This window comes from Myotis myotis, unplaced genomic scaffold, assembly GCF_014108235.1.
Source record: "Myotis myotis isolate mMyoMyo1 unplaced genomic scaffold, mMyoMyo1.p scaffold_m19_p_5, whole genome shotgun sequence".
Classification (NCBI taxonomy): Eukaryota; Metazoa; Chordata; class Mammalia; order Chiroptera; family Vespertilionidae; genus Myotis; species Myotis myotis.
The window spans coordinates 41,264,083-41,291,324 of NW_023416357.1; the positions used below are offsets into that span (position 1 = coordinate 41,264,083).

At 44.9% G+C, this 27,242-nt stretch overlaps 1 protein-coding gene and 1 pseudogene across 3 annotated transcripts; both read left to right on the top strand.

The window, feature by feature from the left end:
• The first annotated feature begins 322 nt into the window (after positions 1 to 322).
• F2R (coagulation factor II thrombin receptor) lies at positions 323 to 17,937 on the top strand. Of its 3 annotated transcripts, XM_036309317.1 has the most exons (3): positions 548 to 766; positions 1,210 to 1,278; positions 14,665 to 17,937. In XM_036309317.1, exons 1-3 carry the CDS (start codon positions 679 to 681, stop codon positions 15,855 to 15,857), a joined length of 1,350 nt encoding a protein of 449 aa, XP_036165210.1. In that variant the 5' UTR covers positions 548 to 678; the 3' UTR covers positions 15,858 to 17,937. The 3 variants fall into 3 exon arrangements, with proteins under 3 accessions (XP_036165209.1, XP_036165210.1, XP_036165208.1); XM_036309316.1 differs by lacking the exon at positions 1,210 to 1,278 and having other exon boundaries at positions 323 to 766; positions 14,714 to 17,937; XM_036309315.1 differs by lacking the exon at positions 1,210 to 1,278.
• Positions 17,938 to 17,972: 35 nt separating this feature from the next.
• LOC118656248 lies at positions 17,973 to 27,062 on the top strand (annotated as a pseudogene).
• The last annotated feature ends 180 nt before the right edge of the window (positions 27,063 to 27,242 follow it).

The window sequence follows — 27,242 nt, forward strand, 5'->3', positions numbered from 1 at the left end:
GGCTCTGCTCGGGGCTAAGGGGCGGCGCCCTGGGGCGCATTCCTGACCTGGGGAGTGGGGGTTGGGGGGCCTGCACGCGGCTCTGCTCCCCGGAGGATCAGGAGAGACCCAGAGGCAGCCGCCCAGGCCACGGGGCCCACTTCCAAGGCCCCCGCCAGACTGAGTCACTGAGTGCGCGAGTCAAAGGCTCCCAAAGGAAACAATGTCTCGTCTGGTTTCCCCCGTCGGGCAGTGGCCGGCAGCCCGGGGCGGGAGGGCGGGGAAGACCCGGCTCGCTGCGCCGCTGGGCGGGACCTGGGGGAGCGAGGCAGGCGCCCTAGGGCTCGGGGTCGCCCAGCCTCAGGAGCAGCTCGGCAGCTGTGCAGCGACCCGCGAGAAGCGGGGCCCGACGACTGCGTCGAGGCGCACACCTGGCGCCGGGGGGCGCCCTTCCCTCTCGCGCAGCGCGGCGCCCGGCCCCGCCCCTCCGCGCCCCGCGCCCTCTTAGCGCCACCGACCCGCCGAGCGAGCCGCGGGCGACGCCGACCCTCCGCTTCTCACCCGCGGAGAGCGCTCTGCCGGCCGCCCGCACCTCCCGCGGCTGGACCGGGCGGGAGCGGGGAGAGTGCGGAGCTCCAGCCTCCCGCAGGCGGGACCGTCTCCGGAGCGCGCCGCGCGGTGCGCGCCCAGCCTCGGACAATGGGGCTGCGGCGGCTGCTGCTCGTGGCGGCGGGGCTGAGTCTGTGCGGCCCCCTGCTGTCGGCCCGCGCTCCAGGCCGCATGCCAGGTGAGCGCTGCCCGCGGGCTTCCTCCGGCCACGAGCCCGGACCCCCTCGGGCATGGGGAGGGCGGGCGGCGGGGCGTTGCCGGGAGACCCAGTGGGTACAGGTGGCGCCTTCTCCTAGAGGGGGGTGTCCCCGGCTGGCCCTCCGCCTCAGTTTCCTTCAGAAGCCGAGCAGGCGTTGGGGCTGAGGTCCACAGTCTCCCCGTCTTATCCAGGCCGGGCGTGCGCATCACCCACCCCGCTTCGGGGCTCAGCTGAGGCCCCTTGGCCCTGGGTTGTGGAGGGTGCCCCGGCCTGCGAGCTGGGTGCTGGATAGGGAGGAGTAGGGGCCGGGTGTTCCTGGGGAAGCTTGCGCTGCTTCATTGCATTTGTCGTCAGTGTTCCTCCCAGGACCCCACCCAAAAGAAAGTCTCCCGTTGCCCCAGTGAACTTTCTGCCCTTTTCAGTATCAAGTGGAGACCCGCTCCCGCTGAAGTTTAGTTTTGCTGGAATTGTGTTTCTTGAACATTTTACAGGTGAGGAAAATGGTATAGAGAAAAGCTCAGTCGCTTGGCACGTTTAGGAGAAAGTCAGTACCAGCAGCCCCTGGCACAGGCCTTGAGTGCTAAAGGGGCTGGTGTCCAGGTGGGGTGGTTTGTTACCTAGAACCCAGTTCCGGGGAGAGTAGAGGAAAGAGATCACAGCTCAGCTCCATCAGACACCGTGGAATTTCGGTATTTCAGTGTCTGGTCTGCTGCAAGGTGGAGGTTGCGCACTAGAATACATTTACCAGGAGGAGTGTGTTTTCAAGTATCTGGCCACTTGACCAAATAAATGTATTTTCCAACCTCTGCCCCCTAAAAAAAAGCAGCGCAGAGAGGTTGTTTGTAGCCTGTAAAGACAGTAGTTACAAAGTGAGGGGGGAAAAGATGTAATGTCTTTATAGTAACAGTGCTTTATAAGTTTTCAGCCACTTTTCTTCACACAGAAACAAATCCTGGCTGGTTTGCTTGTGGTCTGTGAGAGTGTGCACCCATTGTTTCCACACTAGGAACAGTTCAGAGGCATCAAGATTAAGAGGTGACAGCATCTTCTCTGCTGCCTTTGCTCAGAGTAATATTGAGGTGATGCTTTTAGGAAAAGTAAGAGTCCCAGACAGGAGCCCAGAGTTTTGCAGCAACTGGCGGGCCTGCCTGTGGCTAGCATGAGCATGATCTCTTGGAGTGTTTGGGGAAACAGGGAGAGCTGAAACATTGTGTATGCTGATGTGTGATGCCCGACAGCACTTGGTAATTGTATTTTGGGACAGGCTCTTAAGAAGACACATTTTTGTTGGAGATTGGGATGGTGCATCCACCTTAGTCTCCTTTCCTTAGTCAGTGGTTCTCAACCTTCTGGCCCTTTAAATACAGTTCCTCATGTTGTGACCCAACCATAAATTTATTTTCGTTGCTACTTCATAACTGTCATGTTGCTACTGTTATGAATCGTCATGTAAATATCTGATATGCAGGATGGTCTTAGGCGACCCCTGTGAGAGGGTCGTTCGACCGCCAAAGGGGTTGCGACCCACAGGTTGAGAACCGCTGCCTTAGGTGGAAGATGTTTGGCCTGCTGGGAGGGAAAGTAAGGCTGCTGTTTCTGCCATGCCTCTTGTTTTCTCATCACCTTAGATGGTGCGTGCTAATAAGATGCCCAGAGCTGATGTAGACAGAAAGATAACTGAACAAACACTGGCTGAGTTATCTACACTGGGTCTGGAACTGTCTGGGGAGGAAAACAAGAAAGGAGGATGACAGGCGACAAGGAACACATGTCAAGCGCCATATTCTGTGTCAAACTTTGGGCCAGGAGGCATTTTTACTTCAGATTATCTCATTTCACACTGTTACAAAGTGAGGAGGGGGGAGATGTTTTAATGTCTTTATAGTAATAGTGCTTTATAAGCTTTCAGCCACTTTTCTTCATGCAGAAACAAATGCTAGCTGGTTTGCTTGTGATCTGTGAAAGAGAGTGAACTCATCGTTCTCAGAACACACTGTTAGGTGGGTGTTTATCCCCATTTGCCAGTTCTGAAACTAAGGCTCAGAGACAGCGTACGAAAATTCCAAATGGAAGACGGGGCCCTGGGCGCAGGCAATAAGTGGGGCCTTGACTTTAGAGGGTTTGAAATCACTGAAGGTCTGCTTTTTATCCTCTCTGTACATTGGCAGTTCTAGTGCCTGTGACAAGCAGCTCTGTGAGACCCAGCCATAGATACCCCCCAGGGCTGGCTCTGCCCGCCAGTCTGAGCCTTGCCAAACCCCTGTCCCACTTTTTGTCCCCACTCCTGTGGCATTTCCTGCGCTGTCACTCTGTGGGTCTGTCATCTCCCTGGCTAAGATCATAAGCTGCCGTTTATCCCCATGGAGCCTGGAACAGAAGTTCACCCAGCAGATATTTACTGAGAAATTCTTAAGTTGATAACCAACCAGTTCACAGTCCTCTGTCCAGACAATTTAAGTGAGATGACTTGCCTTCATCCAAGAGGACCCGTGTCCAAGAGGTGATGTTTGTCAATTTTATAAGGACCTGGAGGGTGAAAAGGTTCAAGAATAATGATGGTGACTGTAGCAGAGGGGATTGGGTGGGAGACTCCACTTGCTGTCCTCCTGCCCACAGGGTCAAACCCAATTTCTTAGCCCAGGGTGAGGCCCCCTCCCCTTACAGAATGGGTCCCCGCCTCTGCCCAGCCTCATTACAGATCCTCTCCTATTACGTACCTATTATATTACCTGCACTTCATCCAGCCCCCTCTTTAGTTCCTTCCCCAAGAGCTATGCTTTCTATGGCTTCTGCCCTCCTGCCACTCCCTCTGGCCAGAATGCCCTCCCCACACCCCACATGTTCACATGTAATTTAAAACAGCTACCTTATATCGAGAACCCATTACAGCCAACACTTGCTTAGGTACATTACATATCCTACCTTATTTATTCCTCATAACAACCCTCTGAGTTAGTGTCGTCCCATTCTACAGGTAAAGAAACTGAGACCCAGAATGGTTAAGTCACAAGTCCAGTTAGAAGTGGAACTAGGATTTAACCACAGGCCTCTCTTAAAGGCAAGCTTTCTCTACCACCCCCTATAGAGAGGAAGCTTTCCAGACCAGAAGCTCCTCTTGCAGTAGAGAAGTAACTCCACTGTGCTCCCCAAACCCCCTAGAAGGCAAAGACTGTGCCCCATTGACTTGGTAGCCCAGGCCTAGCACATGGAGGAGTTTAGTAAACATTTATGCTCAGACTGTGGTATCCTGCCATTTGCCTTAAAAAACAGATGATAAAACAGGCTATAAATAGATCCCTAGCATGAATATACTAATTAATTGACTGTTACTGAGAGGTTGTGGTCTTAAGCCCAAACAGAAGACATAAAACTGGCCCTGGCCAGTGTAGCTCAGTTGGTTATGATTGTCCCATGCACCAAAGGGTCACTGGTTTGCAACAGTTTGACTCCTGGTCAGGGCACGTGCTGGGTTTTTTTGTTTTCTCTTTCTCTTTCCTTCTCTCTCTCTCTCTCTCTCTCTCTCTCTCTCTCTCTCTCTCTCAAAAAAAAGGACACAGAACTCAATAGCGATTCTGCTTAAAGTAGACCAAAAACCTTGAAAGTCAAATTTCTCATTAACCAGCAAGCAGTTCTCTAATATTTATCTAAATTCTTCCTTCCCTCTCTCCCTTTTTTCCTTCTCCCTCCATTCATTCATTCCCTCCTTGGTGGTTTTGGCTTTATTTTTATAGGGCATATTAAAATAGTAGGTTCACTCTTCCTTGGTGTGAGGGCATTTTTGAGGCATTCCTATCCCTTTGTCAGGAATATTCTCATGTTTTTTCTGCTGGTCACCTTTCTACCCCTCCATCTTTCTAATTCAGCATTTCTCAGTTTCTTACATCTAAAAGGAGCAGTGTGGCCCTAGCCGGTTTTGCTCTATGGATAGAGTGTAGGCCTCTGGACTGAAGGGTCCCAGGTTCGATTCTGTTCGAGGGCACATGCCCAGGTTGCGGGCTCGATCCCCAGTAGGGGGTGTGCAGGAGGCAGCCAGTCAGTGATTCTCTCTCATCATTGATGTTTCTAACTCTCTCTCCCTCTCCCTTCCTCTCTGAAATCAGTAAATATATGTATATATTAAAAAATAAATAAATAAATAAATAAAAGGAGCAGTGTGCTGTGACCCTAACCTACAGCTTTTCAGCAGCTCGGAATCCGCTCCTTTTCCGAAGTGCTTCTGTCCAGTCTCCTTCCCTGTGCCCTTCTCCTCCTCCCTCAGTCCGCTCACCTCTGTCCTTGTCACCCTCAGAGACTGGAACTCAGGGGAGCCTGGAGCTGGAGTTCCACGGAGACAGTGGAGCCACCAGCACCCTGGGTTCCTAATCTTCCTACTCCTCATGTTGGACACACATCCCTTTTCCCCCTTGAAATTCTCTCTTTCTTTCTCTCTTTCTTTCTTTTTTAAATCGAGGTAAAATTTACATAGCATAAAATTAACCACTTTGAAGTATGCAATTTTGTGGTGTTTATACATTTGCAATGTTATGCAACTATCACCTCTGTCTAGTTCCAAGCCATTTCATCACCCCAAAAGGAAACCCTGTATTCATCAAGCCCTCGGCCCTCATTTTCCCTCTCCCTCGAAACCACCCATTTGCTTTTTATCTCTGTGGGTTTTCCCTCTGCTCAGTGGTTCATATAAATGGGTTCATGCAGTGCGTGGCCGTTTTTGTCTGGGGAACTACCCTTTCGTTTTCCTGAGAGCCTGGACTCCCCTTCCTAGAAGAGTCATTAGGAACCACGGCCTTAGTTTATTTTTGACCATGATGCTAGGCCACAGTTTTAACATTCAGAGTTTTCTGGGTTTGGTTTTGTTTTTCCTATTTTGTGGTTTCTTTCATTTTGCTTTTTGCCCTCTCTTGCTTAGACCTACCAGGTCTGGGGAACCTTTTTTCTGCCAAGGGCCATTTGGATATATATAACATCATTCCTGGGCCCTACAAAATTACCAACTGAAAAATTAACCCTCTATTTTGGTCAGGCATTTAATTAACTCACCTCTAAAGCCTTAGCAGGTCCAGACCACATGATTTCTTGGGCCTTATACGGCCCGTGGGCCGGACATTCCCTATGCCTGTCTCTGTAGGCTCAGGTTGTTATTTCTGGATTTGAGCTTCTACTTCCCCCAAATACCCTCTCCCATTGACCTTGTGATGTGGGTGGAGAAACCCACTGTAGTTACCTCCTCCCCCTCCATCCCAAGGTATCCAATGACGTTTACCACAAAAGGTCATCACAGGCCTTTGCACATTCTTTATTTGCTTTCAAAAGAACCTGCCTTTTTAAATAACAGGAATAATCTGCATTTGCACTTGAAAACAAACTTATTTAGCTTTAGGAAATTTATTTAGACACTGCATAATCTGTATTTCAAGTTTGTGATAAATTAAAAGGCAGATATTAAATTATTATAGAAGAATGTTTTCCAGTATTTCCTTTTATTGCTAAACACCATTAAGAACTATAAGAAATACACTTTTTCTTGTGACACAATAGCTGTATGCGTGTGTGTGTGTGTTTAATAAATATGCATGGACAATCATAGTATATATACAGATATACTCAATTTTACCACATACTGTGCAACCTGATATTTCCTACACTATTCTGTTTTTTAAAATGCGTGTTACAACTCTGTAAATTGATTTCATAACCACTGTGAAGTTTTTACCATCTTTTTTTTTTTTCTTTCTTTTATTAATTCTCACCCAAGGATATTTTTCCATTGATTTTTAGAGAGAGTGGAAGGGAGGGAGAGAGACAGAGAAAGAGAAACATCAATATGAGACACATCAATTGGTTGCCTTCCACTCGCTCCCCAACCAGGGCCTGGGATTGAGCCTGTAACTGAGGTACGATTCCTGGACCAGAATCCAAGACCCTTCAGTCTGAGGGCTGAAGCTCTGTCCACTGAGCCAAACTGGCTAGGACACTACCATTTTTTAAAACCTAGCACAGCACGTACAATGAATTGTCCCCGGTTAGCAGAATGGAAGGCCTTATTTGCTGTGAGAGAAAAGTTCCCTCTTCCAGGAAGTGTTGTTAATGATTGTTTCTCTCATTATCTGGAACCTGATTTGCTTGAGTTCAGGTTTACAAAGTGCAGTAGCACTTGGGTGGGGTTGGAGCTGGAGACAGCTTGATATCGGGAGGAAATGGTGATTATGACCAACTTTTACGGTAAATTCGTTTTCATTTTAACTGGAGGTTTTGGAGGGCAGAGAGCAACACTCCCAGGACACTGAGCTCAGGGCCTGTGACTTTGGGTGAGCACTGGCCCAGGGAAGTGTGGACCACTGGGGAATCCGAGTAGTTCCCAGAGTGGCCAGATGGTGTCTTGGCCCCCTGTGCCAGGCCCTGGCTCCCCGGAGGTTCCAGGCAAGCCCCCCCCCCCCCCCAACACACTTCCCTTCTGTCATCTTTGCACCCCTCCCCCAGGTCTTGGGTACAGGGGCATTTACATTTTCCCTTTGTCTTTACTTTGCACTTCCCTGTAAGGCCTCTCTCCCAGCTTCGTCCTAGGTTTGCTTTCCTGTGCTTCCAGCTGAGTGGGATGTGGGATGGGAGGATGCAACCTCTGATACTGGCAACCTCTTACTCTGCACGGCAGTGTGTCCCACTTCGTCCTTTAATTCTGCCTCTTCCACAGCCAAGATTTTTGTTCCCTTTCTGCTCTTGCTTCTACTCCATCTTGAGCAATATTTTAAAGGTTTGTTTTTCTGTTTTGTTCTTGAATGTCTCTCTAGGACATCTGTCCTGTCTGTGAGGGCTGGGCTGTTGGTATGTGGTCGGTGGGCAGCAAGGGTTAACAGGACTCCTGAGTTCTCCAGCAACAGCTGTGGGCATCATTGACTTAAGTTACACATTCACATGGCCATGTACTCCCTGCTATTGTTAAAAGGATGGGCAGGTTCATTTGCTGGGTGAAATTCTTAAAAAAAAAAAAAAAAAAAAAAAAAGTACTCTTTTAGGAGGAGGTCCTGAATTCACAAGTTGTTTTTTGTTTGTTTGTTTGTTTGTTTTAAAGAGACTGGGTAGAGTGGTGTGGCTCAAAGGGATGAGCTTTGGAGCCAGGCAGATCTACATTAAAATCCTGGCTCCTCCGCTTACTAGCTGTGACTTTGGACGAGTTACTCAGTCTCTCTGTGCCTCCGTGTTGCCCATAAAGTGAGAGTTACAATGCTTATGAAAAAATGTTAGCGCTACACGAGGTGAGGTAAGGAAGTGCCAGACACACCGTAGGTGCTCAACAAATGGGAAGTGTTTTTCAGACACCAGTTCCTCTGCAGTCCAGGAAAAGCCGTAGGAGTTGCGATCAAATTCTCTACATGTAAAACTGTGCTCAAACAAATGTTCAAGAACCTCTCCCCCTTCAAAACAAAAGAAAAACGAAAGCAAAAACCCTTGCCTTAGATTCCAGTGGCAAGTAAATATGCAAAAAAAAAAAAAAAATTGGGGGTTTTACATGTACTTTTTATTATGAAATTTTCAAAGATACCCAAAAATAAACAGTATAATTACCGTTCATATCTTGTTTGTCTATACTCTTGCGTTTCTTCTCCACAAACTGGACAAATTTTAAAGCAAATGCCAGACATATCCTTTCATCTACAAATATATCAGTGTATATTCTTAGAGATATTACCTCCTTTTTTTCTCACATCACCACAGTACTATTATAACACCTACAAAACTGAACAATTTCTTAACATCGTGTACTGTTCACTCAATGTTCAAATTTCACTGATTGTCTCATAAGTACCTTCTTTGCAGTTGGTTTATTTGAATCAGGATCCAACAAGGCCTTCTACTGCACTTGGTTGATAAGTCTCTGAAATCTTTTTTAATCCGTAACTGTTTCCCCTCTCCTCCTTTTTTATTTGTCAAATAGCTGGGTCATGTCTTATAGACTCTCCTACATGCTGGATCTAGCCAGCTGCATCTTGTAGGATTGCTTCATAGGCTCATATGTCCCCTGCACTTTTTTTTAAATACGGTCGGTACATTTAGAAACTAACCAAATTCAGGTCTGGTTTATGCAAGCGTACCTCAGCAGTGGTGCTCTGTACTTCCTAATTACATCACCTCCAGGTTACCTCTCTCTCTCTCTCTCTCTCTCTCTCATCTTAACATTGCCCAGTGGATTTGGTATTGTCAGCTTGATCCAGCCAAAAGTTCTTCACCCTTTCACCTAACAGTTTTAGCAAGCACTGGTGATCACTGAGCTAAATTCATTATTACACTAAGAGCTTCAACATGAGGCTTTTCTAAATCTGTTATGGCATCTGTGTTTATGAACTAGAATTATTTTATAAGGAAGAACTTTTACTGACTATTTGGTTTCCCTGAAATATTGTTTAGATAGAAAAGGCAGGATAAATGCTTGAAACTGGTCTTACTTACCAGTTTTCAGGCCTGGTCCTCTAATTTCCCCCAGAGTTGACCCAAAGGGCTTTATTTTCCTTTGAGTATCATCATGAACGCATGGATCGCAATGCATTTGTCATGTTTCAATTGTTTCGATGCATTTCCGCCATTATTCTTTTGGTGGTTGATTGTCGCACCTTGGCCAGTGAGAGTCCAGTCAGAATGACTCCGGAGCCTTTCTGACCTGATCCTAATATTTGTTGAGGATGCTCAAGGCTCATCTTGTGTATTTCCTACTCCAGATCTGGGACCCACCATTTCTTTAAGGAGCACTGGTCCTTCTCATTGGAAAATGGTGTGTGGCATTCCAATAACACCACTGTTTTCCCTCAATGGAGCTATAGTGGGAACCTAGCCAGATTGAGGACTCTGTCATGTGTGCAGGGACCTTCCCCCAATGGAGCTGCTTTTCTTTTTTTCCATCATCCTCTGTTTTATTTCTCTTTAGCTTGTAGTGTTGATTCACTTGTGGAAAAGTGCAGGGTACAACTGTCCTGCTCTGTGTGGGCAAGGTCCTGGAACTTCTGCTTTGTTAATTCCCAAAAAGCCCTCCTGGCAGAGCTCTGCGTCAGAACCGAGGCTGGCATGTCCCTGGAGGCTGCCCTGGCGTGAATCCATGGGACCCTGAAAGAGCGTCTCGTTACCATTCTGCTGCGAGGCCAGATCTCGTCCAAGTCAGAAAAAGCATTGCCTGGTTTGCTAATGTTTTCAAATCTCTGGAGCTAGAGAGACCATCTTTAAGCTATTTAGCAATATGCTACATTCAGTAACAAAATGACTCTTCTAGAGTCATTTAGAGAAAGCTAAAGGAAGTGCAGTTTAGCAAGAAGTGTGAGAATTGAGTTTAGGACATGGCTGCTTTTTGTGTGAAACCATAACTTAACAAGAAAAGCACCAATGAGTTACAAGCGCTTCTGGCGTGCTGACAGGCACTTTCTTCCTGACCTGTTAGCTGTGCTGGGACCGGAGGAAAAGCCAGATGCCCAAACCTCAATTTCAGCCCTTAAGGGCCGTGAGCTGGCTGGATATATCTAATCACCTGGAATTGGTTTTGTTCTTCTTTTGTTTTTTTTAAAGAAAAAGTTTATTTGGAAAGTCACAGAGGTAGGGAAAGTGAACCAGTTGGGTATGGGCTTAGGAATCAAGTTACCGAAGCAAAAGTAGGGCCCTGGGAGCTTAGGAAGAGAAAGGAAAAGGTAACACCCTGTGGGGGGAGAAGGCGGGGAGGGAGAGCTGGCTTTCTTTTTTTTTTTTTTTTTAGCGCTGGTACATACTTAAACAAGCAAAGAAGTTTGCTGACATTCTTTAATTCTACAAAAGCCTTTAGAATATCAAACCTATAGTGTCAAGAAAAGGTGACATCTTGGGCAGTAATATTTAATCAACAGATTCTGCATTCTGAATGGGCTCCAGCCCAGCAGTTTCATGTTTCAGTGGGTATTAGTGATTTTGTCATAAACACCATAGAGCCCAAGATGGCCTAGCCAGGGGAGGAGTTTTTTAAAACAAATACTTATTGCCAAAGTACTAATTATAGAGTAAATATAATAGTTTTATTTTCAGATCAAGTGATAGTATCTATGAAGCTTAGTTATGACTATCCACTAGTTTTCAAATTTATCACTCCTCTCGGTAGTGTCTTAATTCGTGTGTGTGTGTGTGTGTGTGTGCGTGCACACGCATGCACTTTTTCACCCTGCACACATGACAAAAGTCCTTAATCTGGCCAGGTTCCCAAAACTGCAGAGGAGATCTGTGTTATTTTACAGTTCCTCTGGGTCAGCATTTTTAAGGACACATATCTCAGGGGTACTAAAATGCCAGCACCCATTCATTCTTTCTTTCAGCTCCCACACATTTGTTTTGACCTTGAGGGTAGCCCCCCGTTCCCCGGGGGCTGTCAGTAGCAGTGTCAGACCTCCGTGTGACTGGGTCAGGATGCACACAGAATAAGTTAGGTGCATCACAGAGGGAAGAAAGTGATACTTCTAGAAAAGGCTGTGAATTTGAAATCTGATTTGCAGCTCTGAATGCTGGGACTACACACTTTACAACCTGTCCATGTCCCTTATCATACGGGAAAAAAAACTAAGCATTGCTAAATAGGAGAGAAGAGCAACCTAGATTCCATTTTAATTTAAAATAATTGAGAGCGAGTCTAAAAGCAAGCTACATTGAAGTGAGTGGGGCAAGATAATAATTTCTTACATTGATTAATCTTTATAGTTTGCAAAGTGAATGCATGTCCTGTTTCATATTTGTAGACCAGACAGGTATTAGAATCACTTAATGGCTCTGAGACTGAGTTCAGAAGGGGCAAGTGACTCCTGAAAGAAAGGGCCAACATGAGAATGCAAATCTGTAATTAAAAACCAGTTTAAGGAACACTTACCGTGTACCCGGTGCTGGAGATCCAGAGATGAATAGGACCAGTTTCTTACCCTTGAGGATTAATCTCGACATACGTGTACTCAGAGGCTCATCACGAGAGACATTTGTCCTTTCCCAGTGACAGATCTCCTACAACGCTACCCCTTCACCCTCAGGGGCCCACTCATGATCTGGCTGAGGTAGTTTGACCTCAACCCCTTACTGCCAGGCCCTTCCCTGCTCCTATCTCTCAGTTGGTATTACTCTAGATTTAATCTTTATTTTGGAAATATATGCCTATTTATTGTATTTTATTTTCTGGTTCTAGAATTTTCATTAATTACTTTCTTGGTATTTTCTACTTTTTCATTTATTTCAATGAAATATTTTTCTTTACTTCGTTGAGCATCGTTGCAATACATCCTTTAAAATCTGCTGAAACCGGTTTGGCTCAGTGGATAGAGCGTCGGCCTGTGGACTGAAGGGTCCCAGGTTCGATTCCGGTCAGGGGCATGTGCCTGGGTTGCGGGCATATCCCCAGTGGGAGATGTGCAGGAGGCAGCTGATCGATGTTTCTCTCTCATCGATGTTTCTAACTCTCTATCTCCCTTCCTCTCTGTAAAAAATCAATAAAATATATTTTAAAAAAAATTAAAAAAAATAAAAAATAAATAAAATCCTTACCTGCCAATTTTAACATTTGGTTCATCTTGGGATTGGTTTGCATTAGTTATCTTTTTTCTTAAGACTGGGTCACACTCTCTGATTTTTTTTTTTTTTAATATCAAGTGATTCTGGATTGTGTGCTAGACATTGTCATACTTTAAAGACTCTGAATTTTGTTTTATTCTCACAAAGAATTTTGGTGTTTAACTTTTACAGACAATTAATATCTTTGGATTCAAACTGCAGATGCTTCCTCATGAACAAAAAGCTCTAATAGCACCTAAGTTGTCTTATCTTTCCAACACATGCATGGTTCATTCAAGAGTCATCCAAAGCCTGAGGCAGAAATTACATTGGAATTTAGGGCTGCCCCTCTCTGGGAATCTCATCTCACTTTTCAGTTCCCATGGTTGCCCTGAACTCTGTCCTTTGGTTCATTAGGGTAGAAAGACTGTGGGCTTCCTATCTGAGTCTTAGCCATCCTTTATGTCACTGACTTTGACCTTCTTTCAAGCTAAACACCAGTAAAAACAAGAAACCCAGTGGTGTCATCCTTTCAATATCATTCATTCCTCCCCTCCCAACACCACCCTGGGAATCTCAATGTCTTTAGGTCATTGATTTCAGGGAGGAAGGGGTTTGTAATTTTATTCTAAGGGATGGTTGAGCCTGGTAGGACCTCACAGAGCCATAGCAGAAGCAGAACTATCTTTTTCTTTTTTCTTTTTTTCAGAGAGGAAGGGAAAGAGAGAGAGAGAGAGCTAGAAACATCAATGATGAGTGAGAATCACTGATTGGCTGCCTCCTGCATGCCCCCTACTGGGGATCAAGCCCATAACCTGGTCTTGTAACCTGACTGGGAATTAAACTGTGACCTCCTGGTTCATAGGTCGACGCTCAACCACTGAGGCACACCGGCCGGGCCAGAACTATCTTTTATAGCATTATGCCTTTGTGTGAGTTTCTGTCTGCAGGAAGGTTCCACCCTGAAAAACAAAACCAAAAGTTTGAAAATCCACTATATTTATCCCATTTCAAGCCAGTTTTTAAATTTTCTAACATCAGTAATAGGTGACCTGCAAGGCCAGTCTTTGTTGTGAACACTGCCAATGTCGGAGACCCTGCCCTTTTCCCTCTAGGTGTCTCTCCCCACTCCTCAGCTTCCCAAGACCCACAAAGGCCCTCTGTCTGACTCTCCTTAATGGCAGAATTTTAGCAAAGCTTCTTGGAAGGAAAAGCTGGTTGAATGCCAGCAGCTAAGTGTTGCATTTCTTTGATGAACATTTAAAATGGATGATTTTGGTGGAAGAAAGTTATAAAAGGAGGAAGCCTACAACTGAGTCTTTATTTTGACTTCTGGCTGATACTCAAAGAGCCTGGCTGGCCTGGCATCTGCCACAATGCATGTAGCATTCTGGAACTAAGCCAGGGAAGGCCATCTGCCCGGACCATCTGCTACTCCACTGACCTCCTGAGGAAGGAGACGAGGAGATAACAGGGTTCCTTGTGGTTATGTTAGAAGATAACCCGAGTGACCGTGGTTGGGCCCAGATAGGATGAAAGATTTGGGGCGCTCTGTTGGGTAAACAAGCTAACGATAGTAGAGGAAAACTACAGTCACATGGATAACGGTCATGGCAATTGGAGCCCTTGGTCCTACGCTGAATTTGCCTGTCACTCCATAACCTTTAAGAAGTCTCCTTGCCCTTGCTGGTTTGGCTCAGTGGATAGAGCGTCGGCCTGCGGACTGAAGGGTCCCAGGTTTGATTCTGGTCAAGGGCATGTACCTTAGTTGTGGGCACATCCCCAGTGGGGGGGGGGGGGGGCGTGCAGGAGGCAGCTGATTGATGTTTCTAACTCTCTATCCCTCTCCCTTCCTCTCTGTAAACAAAATCAATAAAATATATTTTTTTTAAAAAAGAAGTCTCCTCAATGTTTGATGTAATTTCCCATTGAATGGGATAGGTTTCAAGGAGAAACTAAATGGAGAAAACGTAGACATGAAGGCATGTGGAGGTAGGAGAAGTCATATAGCCTGGAAATGATTCGTTTAGGTAGATGGTGGTTACTATAGTACAGAAATCACTTTTTCCCTTCATGTCAGGTTCTCAGGCCAGATCTTGAAAAGTGTATCATTCACCTCTGTTCCTCTGAGGAGCAGAGTTTTGAAAGTGTTCGCTTGTGTCAAAACATAATGTTTTTTGAGTTAGCTAATTCTCTGATAAAGTCTGCAATCCATCTGTGCATCACCTGTTGTTTCCCACCCACTCTCCTCATAAGAAAACAAAAGCAACAGTAAAATGCACTCTCTATTTGTCTCTTGAGCCTTTTTAATTCATTCTCTTTTAAATTTTATTTAAAAAAATATTTTTCAGATTTAAAAGCAACAAATGCTACTGTGGTTCCCCGGTCATTTTTTCTCAGGAATTCCGAGGATAAATTTGAGCCTTTCCCATTGGACGACGACGATGAGGACAAAAATGGAAGTGGGTTAACTGAAGACAGATTAAGCTCCATCAATCACAGCAGGCCTCTTCAAAAACCACCCCATGTGTTCATCTCAAAAGATGCCTCGGGATATCTGACCAGCGCCTGGTTGACTCTCTTTATCCCCTCCGTCTACACTGGCGTGTGTATAATCAGCCTTCCTCTAAACATCATGGCCATCGTTGTGTTCATCGTGAAAATGAAGATCAAGAAGCCTGCCGTGGTGTACATGCTGCACCTGGCCACGGCAGATGTGCTCTTCGTGTCTGTGCTCCCGTTTAAGATCAGCTATTACTTTTCCGGAAGTGATTGGAAATTTGGGTCTGAAATGTGTCGCTTCGTCACCGCAGCATTTTACTGTAACATGTATGCTTCCATCATGCTCATGACAGTCATCAGCATTGACCGGTTTCTGGCCGTGGTGTATCCCATGCAGTCCCTCTCCTGGCGTACCATGGGGAGGGCGTCCTTCACCTGTATGGTCATCTGGGCTATGGCCATCGCGGGGGTGGTGCCACTTCTCCTCAAGGAGCAAACCACCCAGGTGCCTGGGCTCAACATAACCACCTGCCATGACGTGCTCAACGAAACCCTGCTCACAGGCTTTTACGCGTATTACTTCTCGGCCTTCTCTGCTGTCTTCTTTTTTGTGCCGTTGATCATTTCCACGGTCTGTTATGTGTCTATCATCCAGTGTCTGAGCTCTTCCACAGTCGCCACCCAGAGCAAGAAGACCCGGGCTTTGTTCTTGTCCGCGGCTGTTTTCTGCATCTTCATCGTTTGCTTTGGACCCACAAACGTCCTCCTGATTCTGCATTACGCGTTCCTCTCTCAGAATCCCAGCACAGAGGCTGCCTACTTTGCCTACCTCCTCTGTGTCTGTGTCAGCAGCATAAGCTGTTGCATCGATCCCTTGATTTACTATTATGCTTCCTCTGAGTGCCAGAGGTACCTCTACAGTATCTTCTGCTGCAAAGAAAGTTCTGATCCCAGTAGCAGCAGTGGTCAGCTGATGGCAAGTAAAGTGGACACCTGCTCTACTAACCTGAATAACAGCATATACAAAAAGCTGCTAACTTAGGAAAGCGGCTGCTGGAAGGTTACACAGAAATATTTGAAAAAGCAAAGAACCTGAGGATTCTATTAGTCCCTGCCAAAAAATAGTATTTACTCTTTTAAACAATAAATGTGTGATTTGCATGCCTCCTTCTTAAGAGGGCCATTAAGGGTATATATTTATTAGTAACAGAAAAGGATAACATGAATAGAAAACAATGCTATTGCCAATGCTACAATAATAACTGAATATTACTTTTTGATATATTTAGGTGACTTACATATATGTGTGTGTATATATATATACTACACATGTTTGCAGTGCAGTATAGAACAGACACTTTGAAACCCTCTTTTTCTCCCCAAGAGATTATGAAAAAGAATTATGATTCTCTGATTTAATATGCAAGGTCTAGGTTGGCGGAGGTTAGCCCAGAGCATCTGAAGATGTCCATCTATAGGGAAGGATTCTGTAGTTTGGACTTACATGGCTTTTGCAAATAAGTTTATTTTGAACTTGGTCAACAGCTTTAAGTTATTAAGAGAGAACAGTGCTATCTATGTGTAGAAAAAATTCTGTTTTTCATTTTAAACATATCAAAGTTTGAATTCTTTAAATTATGGAAACATGATATGGGTAGCATTTTTTAAAAAAATATGTTTTTATTGATTTCAGAGAGGAAGGGAGAGGGAGATAGAAATATCAATGATGAGAGAGAATCATTGATTGGCTGCCTCCTGCACGTCCCCTACTGGGGATCAGCTGACACTCTATCCACTGAGCCAAACTGGCCAGGGCTGGGTAGCATTTTTGATGTTTTACACATTGTATAGTGACCTGAGGTTGGCCCCGGATAGCTCCAAGCAGTACATACTAGGCAGGGTCGCTCCAGACCCTGCAGCTGAGCCTCCCAGAGAGCAAGGGATCCAGGACCACCACATTCACTCTCCTGGGGTTCCCTTAGGGGTTGGCTATGAATGACCGAGTTCAGTAGAAATTGGCAGAATAAGATGTGCTATCCCAGGAGATAATGAATATGAAACACTTCTCTGCCCAATCCTTTTAAGAACAGAAAGAAGGCACGTTCACTTCCAGCAGTTACCCTGCAAGGTCCATTCTCAGATGGAGACACCCATGCAGCAAACATGACCACCCATTATGTGCTCCGGGCACTCTGATGGGCGCTGGGCAATAGAGGTGAATAACACTAGGTCTTCCCCTCCAGAACAAAGCAGACCAGACACAGAGTGTGATGTGTATATAATAAGTACGTCGTTATATAAAGAAGTGTTCTTAGCCAGATGTCATCCAGCCAGTTTCACACAGCCTGTCAGTTGAAAAACTTTGAACATTTGGATTACTTGTTCAAAGTTTTGGATTACTGGTACAAGTGGTCATAACTTGAGATTAAAACACAATACAATACAGGAAGTGTATTTTTGTAAATAAGTCCTTCAGTCTATATACATGGACACTGTTTATTTACAAATGTTTTTAATAAATTACCCAAACCAGGTTTTAAAAAAGAATTATGTCAGTCTGATTAAAAATAACTGAAGAAAATTAAATTGACTTTCAGTTCTAGCAAAATTATTCTATATTTTCCATTCACTTTTCTTAATCGTTAATGAGATTATTTTAAAAGCATTTTTTAGCCCCATATTGAGTGTCAAGTATAGAAAATCCTCATGGATTTGACAAAATAATTTGAAAATTAAGTTGAAATGTATCTTTTTTTCCATATGAAAAAAAAAATGTTGGCATCTTAAATCAAAAAAATGGAAATTTCCAAGGCAAATGCTTATTTAAAAGAACAAACTATTTCCAAATGCCATAGAATAATTTACATTAAAGTGTATTGTAAGTAGAAGCTAACATTGATTTTATTAATTTTGTTGCTATATTCATTTTATCTAACTCAGTGGAGATTTACTGTCATTGTTTATTCAGTCTGCATATACATATTAAAATTCCTCTGACTTAATATGACCATCACTACTTTATTATCAGTCTGTACTTGTAAAATATTATGTCACTGTTTTTATGTTCTCGCTTTTTAAAAAATGTGTGTAACCTGTATTAATAAACACAAAAGTTTGCTTGGTACCTGTTTGGAACAAATCTTTATTGGTATCTTTCAGGGCCCTGACAGGAAGGCCAGTGTAAAGGTTTGGCTGAAGAGCGTTTAACGAAGAGGTGATTTGCAGAGGTATGGACTGGGTGAAGTCACCCACGGGTTAGTGAAGCTCCTCGGGGACTAGCAGTTGGGGAAGCTGTTACCAGCCCAGGACCACGGGTGGAGGATGGATACCCTGGCCCCCATTCTCTGATTTTTCACTGGTGCCTCCCATTGCTCCTGATCTTAACCCAAACCCAGAGGTCAAGAGAACCTGGGTGACGTAGTCCATAGAGGACAATGGAGAAGGGATGGGGGTGGGGGAGCACAATTTCTACCGAAGGCATTGGGTGGTTCGCTTTCTGGGTCTTTTTTTTTAATCCCTTCTTAGGAAAATTCAAGGTTATATCATTGATAATATGTTCAGGTTCTTAGGTTACAGGGACAGAGGATAGAGTCTACAGTTCCTTCTTAGAGAGAAACAAATGTCAGAGCCAGGATGATATATTGAGACCCAAAAAAGGGATATCCTTGAGTCACGATCCTTTGCCATCAACACTCTCTGGGGTAGAGGGAAGGAGGGGAAACCTTAAGCAAAATGAGAGTTGAAAATCAATAAAACTTCTGATAATGTATTTCTAGATTCATAGTCAACAGGAAAATTATTTCAACTAAATAAGAGTTCTGGGAACACAGAAATTTTAAGTTAACACTCGTAGGTTTCTGGGGCCTGGGCCCCACACATACTTCAGGAGTAGATATATTGAAGGAAGTCGCCCAGCTTCACCGAAACAGAATCCCCACTCTAAGCAGAAAGGGACCTTTAAACTCTTCTATTGTTAGTTTTCAAAATATGTTTGAATTCAAAAAAACACACTTGGATTTTGTTAACACAAAAATGTTTTGTTTTTCCCACCAAGTCAAAAATACAACTTTTAAGGAAATGGAATATTTGGTTGTTGACTATATAAAGTGGAAAATTTTAGGTTATACTTCTGAATTTAAGAAATTAAGAAAAATGTTGGCATGTCCTTCAGGAAGTCTGAGTTCGGAAAACAAGTGGAAAAAGTTAAGCAGTGTGTGTGTGACCAAGCTTTTTAATTTTCTGAGGCCTGCACCCTACACTAGTAACTTATCTCCACCTAGATGTCAGAGTAAAAATGAAGGGGGAACACAGTCACCAACAGTAAGTTCCTGGCAGATTGGCATAGCTGTGAGGCTGTTCCTTTCAAAATTACGGGGCCTAGGGATCAACCTAATTGTGTTTTATGAAGGAGTTGCAATTAAGTAAGCTGCAGTCTGAGCTGCATGGAGCAGTGTTCCAATGCAATGGTTTTTGGAGTCCTGGAGACCCTTTCAGGACACATACAAGGTCAAAACTACATTAAAACACTGAGACATCTGTCCTTTCTCGGTCTGATTCTCTCACGAGTATACTGTTGAGTTTTCCAGAGGCTACAAGATACTTGATAGTGTGACAGATTGAATAATGAAGCAGATATGAAAATCTGACTGTCTCCTCTTCAGCAAGCCATTAAAGAGATTTGCAGAAATATAAAACAGAGCAACTCTTCTCATTAAGTTATTGCTTGGGGGAGAAAATGCTTTTGCAGAAAATATCTTTGTTAACATGTAATGGGTTTACTGTTATTTTTAAGTAAAAGAAATATTTTCCCAAGTTCTTTATTTTAATGTGGTAACTATTGGTAGATATAATCAGTGGTTTGCTGTTAAATCTGATCTCCAAAAAAAGCCCCTAATTTTTAGCATTTGCCAGTTTCCATGATGTATATATACTCTCTCTATTGCCAATTTTAAGCTTCCAGTGGTTTAACAGTTGGCCTGAAAATTCCTTTAATTCTCATGAGCTGGAACAGCCCCTCGATATAACCTACACAAATGAAAACGTTTGGGGGTTTTAAATAATTTTTAATATTAAGGTGATCTGAGCTAACAGTGTTTTAGAACCCTGCTCTTATGCAAAATTTCCCAGTGGCATCACTTTCAAGAAGACATGGAAACTGGTCACAATTATAGAGCACAGAAGGGGTGGCCAGTTGGCCCACTGCTGCAGGCCCCCACATTGGGTTCTGTCAGCCCCACAGCTGAGGGGTCAGTAACTTGCAGCAACAGAAACTGATTCAAGGCAATGGGGCCTGTGTGGCTGGTGTGGCCCAAGGTTGGAAAGCTGTGTGTGAGGCCTGGTCTCCATCCAGCTGCTGTGCACCACCATGGTGCCATCACTATAAGGTGAGCATCAGGCTCCACGCTTCTTGCCCTGAGGACTGTGGTGACTGCCCGCTGCTCTTCTGGAGACAGAGAAAGCCAGAGGTCAGAGTCAGCAACATCTTAGAATTCAGATAGCACAGTGCTTTTCTACCCAGCTCTCTGTGTGTTCATCACTTCAGGAAATGACTCATAAGCCCCAAGGAGATGAGCTTTGAAAGCTGCATTTATAGTAGCTGGAGACACTGGGTGGTGGCAGGGCCTGTTGGCCGTTTTGTCCCTCTTAATAACCACAAAATTGGGCACTTTAGTGTGCTGCTCTGTGACCCACCCAGAGGAATGAGAACATGACCAAAGGTGGGGTTACCAATACTAAGATGCATGTAAGGGCAGGTTCTCAATTGTCTTTGCGTTTTTTTGTTGTGTTTTTCTTATCCCGAGGTACCTAGCTGCTCTTGAAACTGACCAACGTGATGTCAAAAAAACCAAACTAACATTTTTTTAAAATAGATCCCTGTCCTCCAGGAGCTAACTGGTTTTTTTCATTTAATTATACAATAGTTAAGAAGCATGGAATTTGAAGACCTCTGATTTTAGAGTTTTATCAACTCTGCCTCGTTGGAAGTTTTAGAAGCTTTGTAAGTCACTGCTCATGCCTGGCTGCACGTAGAGCTTCTAAACAATTCCAGTGCCCAGTCCTTCTGACCAATAGGAATCGGAGTCTTTGGGGGCAGAGCCTGGGGGTGTTGTTTACAAGCTCCTCTGGCTATGTGTAAGCCAGAGTAGATACCTACCACTGCTTCAGGAGAGTGCTTCTCAAATGTAACATGCATTCGTATTATCTGGGGATCTTGTTCAACTGCAGACTAACGTAGCAGTGTCTGGGGTGGGGTCTGCATGTCTAACAAATTCCCAGACGATGTTGACATAGCGATTCCTTGGGTCACAATTTGGTGTAGCAGGGCCCTAAGATACAGCCTTGAGGCAAAATATAGCCCTCGCCAGGTTGGAGTTCTAAGCACTAAGAAAATTCATCTTTCCTATCTTTAAAGTCATCTTCTGAGACAATTTTTACAATTATGATAAAATTGGGGCAATTTTAATGTAGCAGTAATATTGGTGCTTATTCAAAGTTTGTTTTAGGTGATATATACTTTGCTCTATATTTTCTCCCCTCTTGGGTTCTTTTCTAGGGGGAAAGATAGCTTAAAAGGTTCTAATCTCATACATAAAACCATTGCCAAAGAGTCTGGGGGTTTACAGTGGCGACTCCACTCCAGTTTGTAGAGATAGTGCCTGGCAGATAGCAGCAGTGCCTGGTTACCAGAAAGCACACGTGGATATAGTCTCATCTCTGGGTTTAGCTGAAAAACCGTGACCTCAGAAACATGCTGGGGGTGGAAGTCCAGTCTGCCTGGTGCTGGAATGAGTGGCTTCTATTTTTAAGTTTTGTGTTTGACTTTTAAAAACTTCATTTGACATAGAGATACAGTCAGGTATTGCTAAACAACAAACCACACAAAGCCCAGAGGCATGTAATAATGAGCACTATTGCTTGTGCTCTGGGGTTCTGCTGGCGTATCTGGGAAACTCATCACTGATTTAGGAAGGCCTCAACTTGGCTGTGCTCTGTAGCTCTCTCATCTTCAAGCACGCCAACCCTGGTACATTCTCCGGGCAATGGCAGAGGAGCAAGAGGGGAGAGAAAACAAGCAGGACGTCCTGAGGTCTAGGATTAGAAGTGGCACATCCTCACTATAGTCACATTCCATTGGCCAAAGCAAGACCCAAGGCCATCCCAGATTCAAGGGGATGGAGAAGTAGACACTGCCTCTTTAGTGAAAGGAATTTTGAAGTCACATGGCAAAGGCGTGGCTACAGGGAATGAAGAAGAATTGAGGCCATCACTGAACTCTACTGAACATAATGTCTGAAAACGTTATAGTAATGATCCTTAAAGGAATGGCTCAGCATCCAAGCATTGCACTTGTTTAACACACAGCCGTGATTTCTGAAGCTCTTGCAGTTGTTTAGTTTTTAATATCAACGGAAGGATTTGAAGAACATCCCAAGGCCTGGGTCCTAGATCACGTCAGGCAGCGCATGCCTTAACACTGTCATATGTGTGAAAAGAGGGAAAGATGAGAGCTGACCCGAGGGCAATATTTGAGTAAACATGCTGATGCCTCCAGCCCTACCAAAGAAGAGGGGCATTTTAATTACAAATTTGCTCTTAGCCATGCCGGTGTGGCTTGGTTGGTTGGGCATCATACTGTACACCGAAACATTGCCAGTTTGATTTCTGGTCAGGACTCCTGTCCAGTTGCAGGCTCGATCCCCAGTAGGGGGCATGCAGGAGGCAGCTGATTGATGGTGCTCCTCTCTCATCATTGATGTTTCTATATCTCTCTCCTTCCCTTCCTCTCTCTCTGTTTAAAAGAAAAAAAATCAATTTAAAAAATCTTTTAAAAAATAGACTTACACCCTGTCTGGGTAGCTGTTAGTTAGAGCATCATCCCGTTATGCCAAGGTTGCAGGTTTGATCCCTGGTCAGGGTACATATAATAATCAGCCAGTGAATGTACAAATATGTGGAACAACAATTGATGTTTCTCTCTCATCCTCTCTCTACAATAAATACATTTTTTTTAACTTAAAAAAATATTTGCTCTTAAATATCTGATTTCCTCTGACAGGGTGCTGATGTACTTACAAGCCGCTTGGGGAAAGTAGTATGATCCAGCCCAGTTTTCACCCTTCTGTGTCAACATGTCTTTTTGAGATTTAATGTTTCAGCCCTGGCCGGTGCCGCTTGGTTGGCTGGGCGTTTCCTGTGCCTTGAAAGGTTGCCAGGTCGATTTCCTGTCAGGGCACGTGCCCAGGTGGGGGGCATGCAGGAGGTAGCGGATCATTGTTTCTCTCTCTCTCCCTCTCCCTTTCTCTTTCTCTAAAAATCAAATCTTAAAATCTTTTTTTTTAAAAAAAAAGAGAAAGAGAGATTTAGTGTTTCAGTACTGATTCAAATCTTGGGATTTTTTAAAATAAAAATAGTCATGCTCCCAAAGTGACCCTAAAAGAAAGGCTTATGAAACAAATGTCAGGGGTGATGTTAGTTTCTGCTTCCAATTTAACTTACTTTCTATTGCTATTTTCCTTATTTTAATGGATAAACTTTGTTTCTTAAGATAACACTGCCTCAGATGCTATCAGTAGCCTCATCCAGATTTTTTAAAAATAACCTTTTTAAATAGAATTTTCAAATACTTTCATATGCCTGTGGAATTATTTCAACATTTAACATTTCTTGACCCAACCACATTTACTCCTACTGATTGTTATGAAGTAATTGGAGTAACTAAGAACCCTCAGAAGGAGGTGAGAGGTTGGAATTTGACACTGAGTAATCAGGTCATAGTGTGATGAGGCTAGAGATGAACTTACAGGTTGAAAACTGTTGTGTAGGTTTGGAGGTGGGACTTGGACCTGTGCTAGCACTTGATGGAACAGGTATTTCCTTTGTAAACTGCTGCCGGTCGACATCAGATTGGGGCGACCAGCATGCTCCATGGTCTTAGATGCAGAGAGACTTTCTCTAGCATCATCTGTGTACCGTCATGCTGATCATTTTGTTTCTTCTCCACTTTGTCCTTTCCCTTTTATTGGCCACTGGTGCCCAGAGGCATAGTTTAGAACCCCTCGCTGGTGGCCCTCTGGGCTCCAGAGGAAGTCAGATTTCCAGATGGGAGGATGCCGGACAAGGATGTGAAGCAACTGGGACTTTCCTACGTTGCTGGCAGCAGGTATATGTAAAGTGACGCAGCTTCTCTGGAAAATAGTTTGGCAGTTTATTCTTATCAAGTTAAGCATACACTTACCTTATGACCTTGCCATTCTACTCCTACTCGTCTTCCACACAAAGACTTATTAAAGAACATTTATTATCGCTTATATTCCTAACAGCCTTAATAATGGAAACAACCCGAAGGTCTATCAAAAGATAAGTGGATAAACAAACTGTGAGGTATCCATACAATAGACTACTACCTGGCAATAAAAAGGAACAAAGAAATTAAAAGGAACCACTTGGGTGGATCTCAGACATATATGCTGAGTGAACTGGTGAGGGGAGACGGGCTGGAGGTGGAGCCTGAGGCAGGGCCAGGGCTGGTGAGCTTCAGGGGGTCCTTGCTCTTCCAGAGCTGCCCCAGCCCCTCTGACCAGCAGTTCTCAGTTTTTCCCAATCAACCCACAAACATTTTACACTTACATCCCATTTTCAGAAACATTAAAACCTCACACCCTTTTAACACTTCAGAAATTTCAAAATAAATTACCTATAACTAAAAACAAATCAAGGCATTCCTATTGAAGAACATTTTTTTCAACCCCGCCCTCTCAGGTCTCTGAGACCCCGGCTCTCTCTCTCTCCTGTCTCCTCCCTAACCGGCTGGGATCCTGTGCCACCGCAAGCACAAGAAGAGCCACATATGAGGTCAGCCTGGGCTATGAAGATCACATTAAACAAATCTCATTTGGACTAGAGCTTCCGTGGGTTCTTAGAACCATCGGAGGCCCTGGCAGGCCCCCACGCCAGCAAGGACTTCCCTCCCCTTCCTCCTGGATGTGAGGACTATCCGCAGGAGGGAGCACACCTGACCAGCTGAGTTCTGTCTGTAAGATCCGGCGGCCTCTTCCTACTTTCATCCTTCCCCGGTGAGCCAGCTCAGGGGAGTCCCCTGGGAGCTTGTGGAACAGATCCCGGCCCCTCCCTGGAGGCGCTGCCTCCGGAGTGCACCAGGTGATTCTTAACAACCAGGCAGGCTGGAGAGACCCATGGAGACAGCTGCTCTGCTGGAGCCGTGGCTGCCACCCTGAGAGGGAGAAGGTGTTCACAGCATGGCAGATGCCGAGCCTCTGTCAGGGGCAGGGATGATGGTTTTCACTCGGCCACGCGTCCCAAGACAGGACAGGCGGGCCCATAGAGGCTTCTGCAGGCCGAGAGGAATGAATGCAAACACCACCCACGCAGCCTCCTGTGGCCCAAGTTCCCCAAGAGGACGGGGAGCCGGCAGCTCAGCCACCAGAGCCATAGGGGACACCTGAAAACCAGCATCCAGCAGACACCCGAAAACCAAGATCCAAACAGCCAAGAGGAGAAAAGCCCGAATATGCGGACCTGGCTGTTTTTAAGACGGTTCAGTTCTGGGGCCTGGGAGAATGCAAAGGAAAATGCCTGGTTGTCCCTAAGTAACCTGTGAGCTGACTTGCTGGGAGATAGAGGGAGGCAGGAGGGCAGGGGAATTTATATTTCTATAAATTTACATATAAATGTAATTACATTTATAAATATATATTTATATTTTAATTTCATGTAGAACTATAACTACATAAATTTATGTGCATAAATGTATATATTTACATAATTTATATGTCTAAGAGAGAGAGAGAGAGAGAGAGAGAGAGACCACGCCCAGGGAAAAGGTGGGTGGTAGGAAAAGCATTTTGTTTTTTCCTGAACAACTCATTTGTGTGCAACAATGGAGAAAAAGTCTTGTTTCAAATATATGACTGCTTCCATAACTGAAGCTAACATTGCTGCATTAGTGTAGACTTTTCCAGAGGCGGATTCTGAGACAGGATGTGAGTACAAATAGTTTATCTGGGAAGCACAGGGAAATGATACCGGCTGGGACCTCAGCCACCAAAGGGCACGCTATTAACCAGGTTCCCACAGAGGGAAACCGGAGCTGCCCCAGGGGAAACTCTGGGGCTGGGGGGCGGTGGGAATGGCGCCCCTGCAGTGGCAAGGAGCCGGTGGGTTTCTACACCAACATCTGAGGGTTACCGGTGGGCTGCTGCTCCCAGGGTGGGCGTCTTACTTCTGGGCACTCCTGTACCTCTGAGAGGGACCACATTCAGGAAGGCCGCCTTCTGGTTTCAGAAAACCCCTCAGTGCTGATATGGACAGTTGGACGTCAGCCAGAGAAAGGAGAATGGATCAGTGAGTCCAAGCAATGTGAGCAGGCAACGACAGCGTCTGTGGCATTTTATTAATCCCAAAACGCCCTTTAGCCCTCCCGAAATTTTTCAACGCAGTACACGGAACCTAACTTAATCCTTGCTTCATGGTTAAGCAGCATCATAAAGAGCATTCGTTATTTTAGCTTCTCTGTTATAGCTGCTATGGAGGTGGTAGAATGGTTTGCTTTCAACAATAGGGTTGGGAGCCTCTGGAAACCCCTGAACTCCGTGTCTGTGCTTAGAGGGCTTCTGTCTCTTCCTCTCTCACCTGTGGTTGTGAGCAGACTGCCTGCTCCTACAGCTGCCTTCCTCTCCCCCAGGGGCTCGGGTCTTCTGGCAGCAGGAACATAGACAGAGAATTGAGCTCCTTGGAACTGTGAACAGAACAGGAAAAGATGGCGATACAGCTCTTTCCCTGCCACCGCGGAGTTGAGTGGAGGCCGAGGCTTGGGTGCATTCAAGATGCGGCTCTACCCATAACCCACCGCCATGGCCGAGGAAGGCCTTGCTGCTGGAGGTGTAATGGGCGTAACACTGCTTTACAAGAGGAGCTGCAGGCCTCAGACCAGCGCCAAGCCCACCTTTGTGTACTTGCATCCACCGGTGATGAGCCTCTGTCCGTCACGTTGGGGGAGGCTCTTTGTGCTGAACCCCGAATCTCCCTAATTAAGGTTGACGACAAGAAACTAGGGGAATGGTGGCCTCTGTAAAGTCAACAGGGGGGGAAACCCCATAAAGTGGTTGGTTGCAGCTGTGTGGTGGCTACGGACTATGGCAAAGAGTCTCAGACAAAGGATGTCATGGAGGAGAACTTCAGATGCAAGAAATGAACAAATAAACTTGGTTTTTGTGTTTTTTTTAATTAAAAAAAAGATGGCAAAACAACCAAGAGAGCTCCTGTGGGCTTGCTGGAAAGGTTCGGTGTCATCCGGCTCCTCAGAAGCCATTTCTGCCTCTTCTTTGAAAGTTGGCCGTTCTTTGTGTCGAAGAGGTGGCTTTGAGACAAGTATGGAGTCTGAACAGGTTTGTGAAGAGAGAAAGAATGA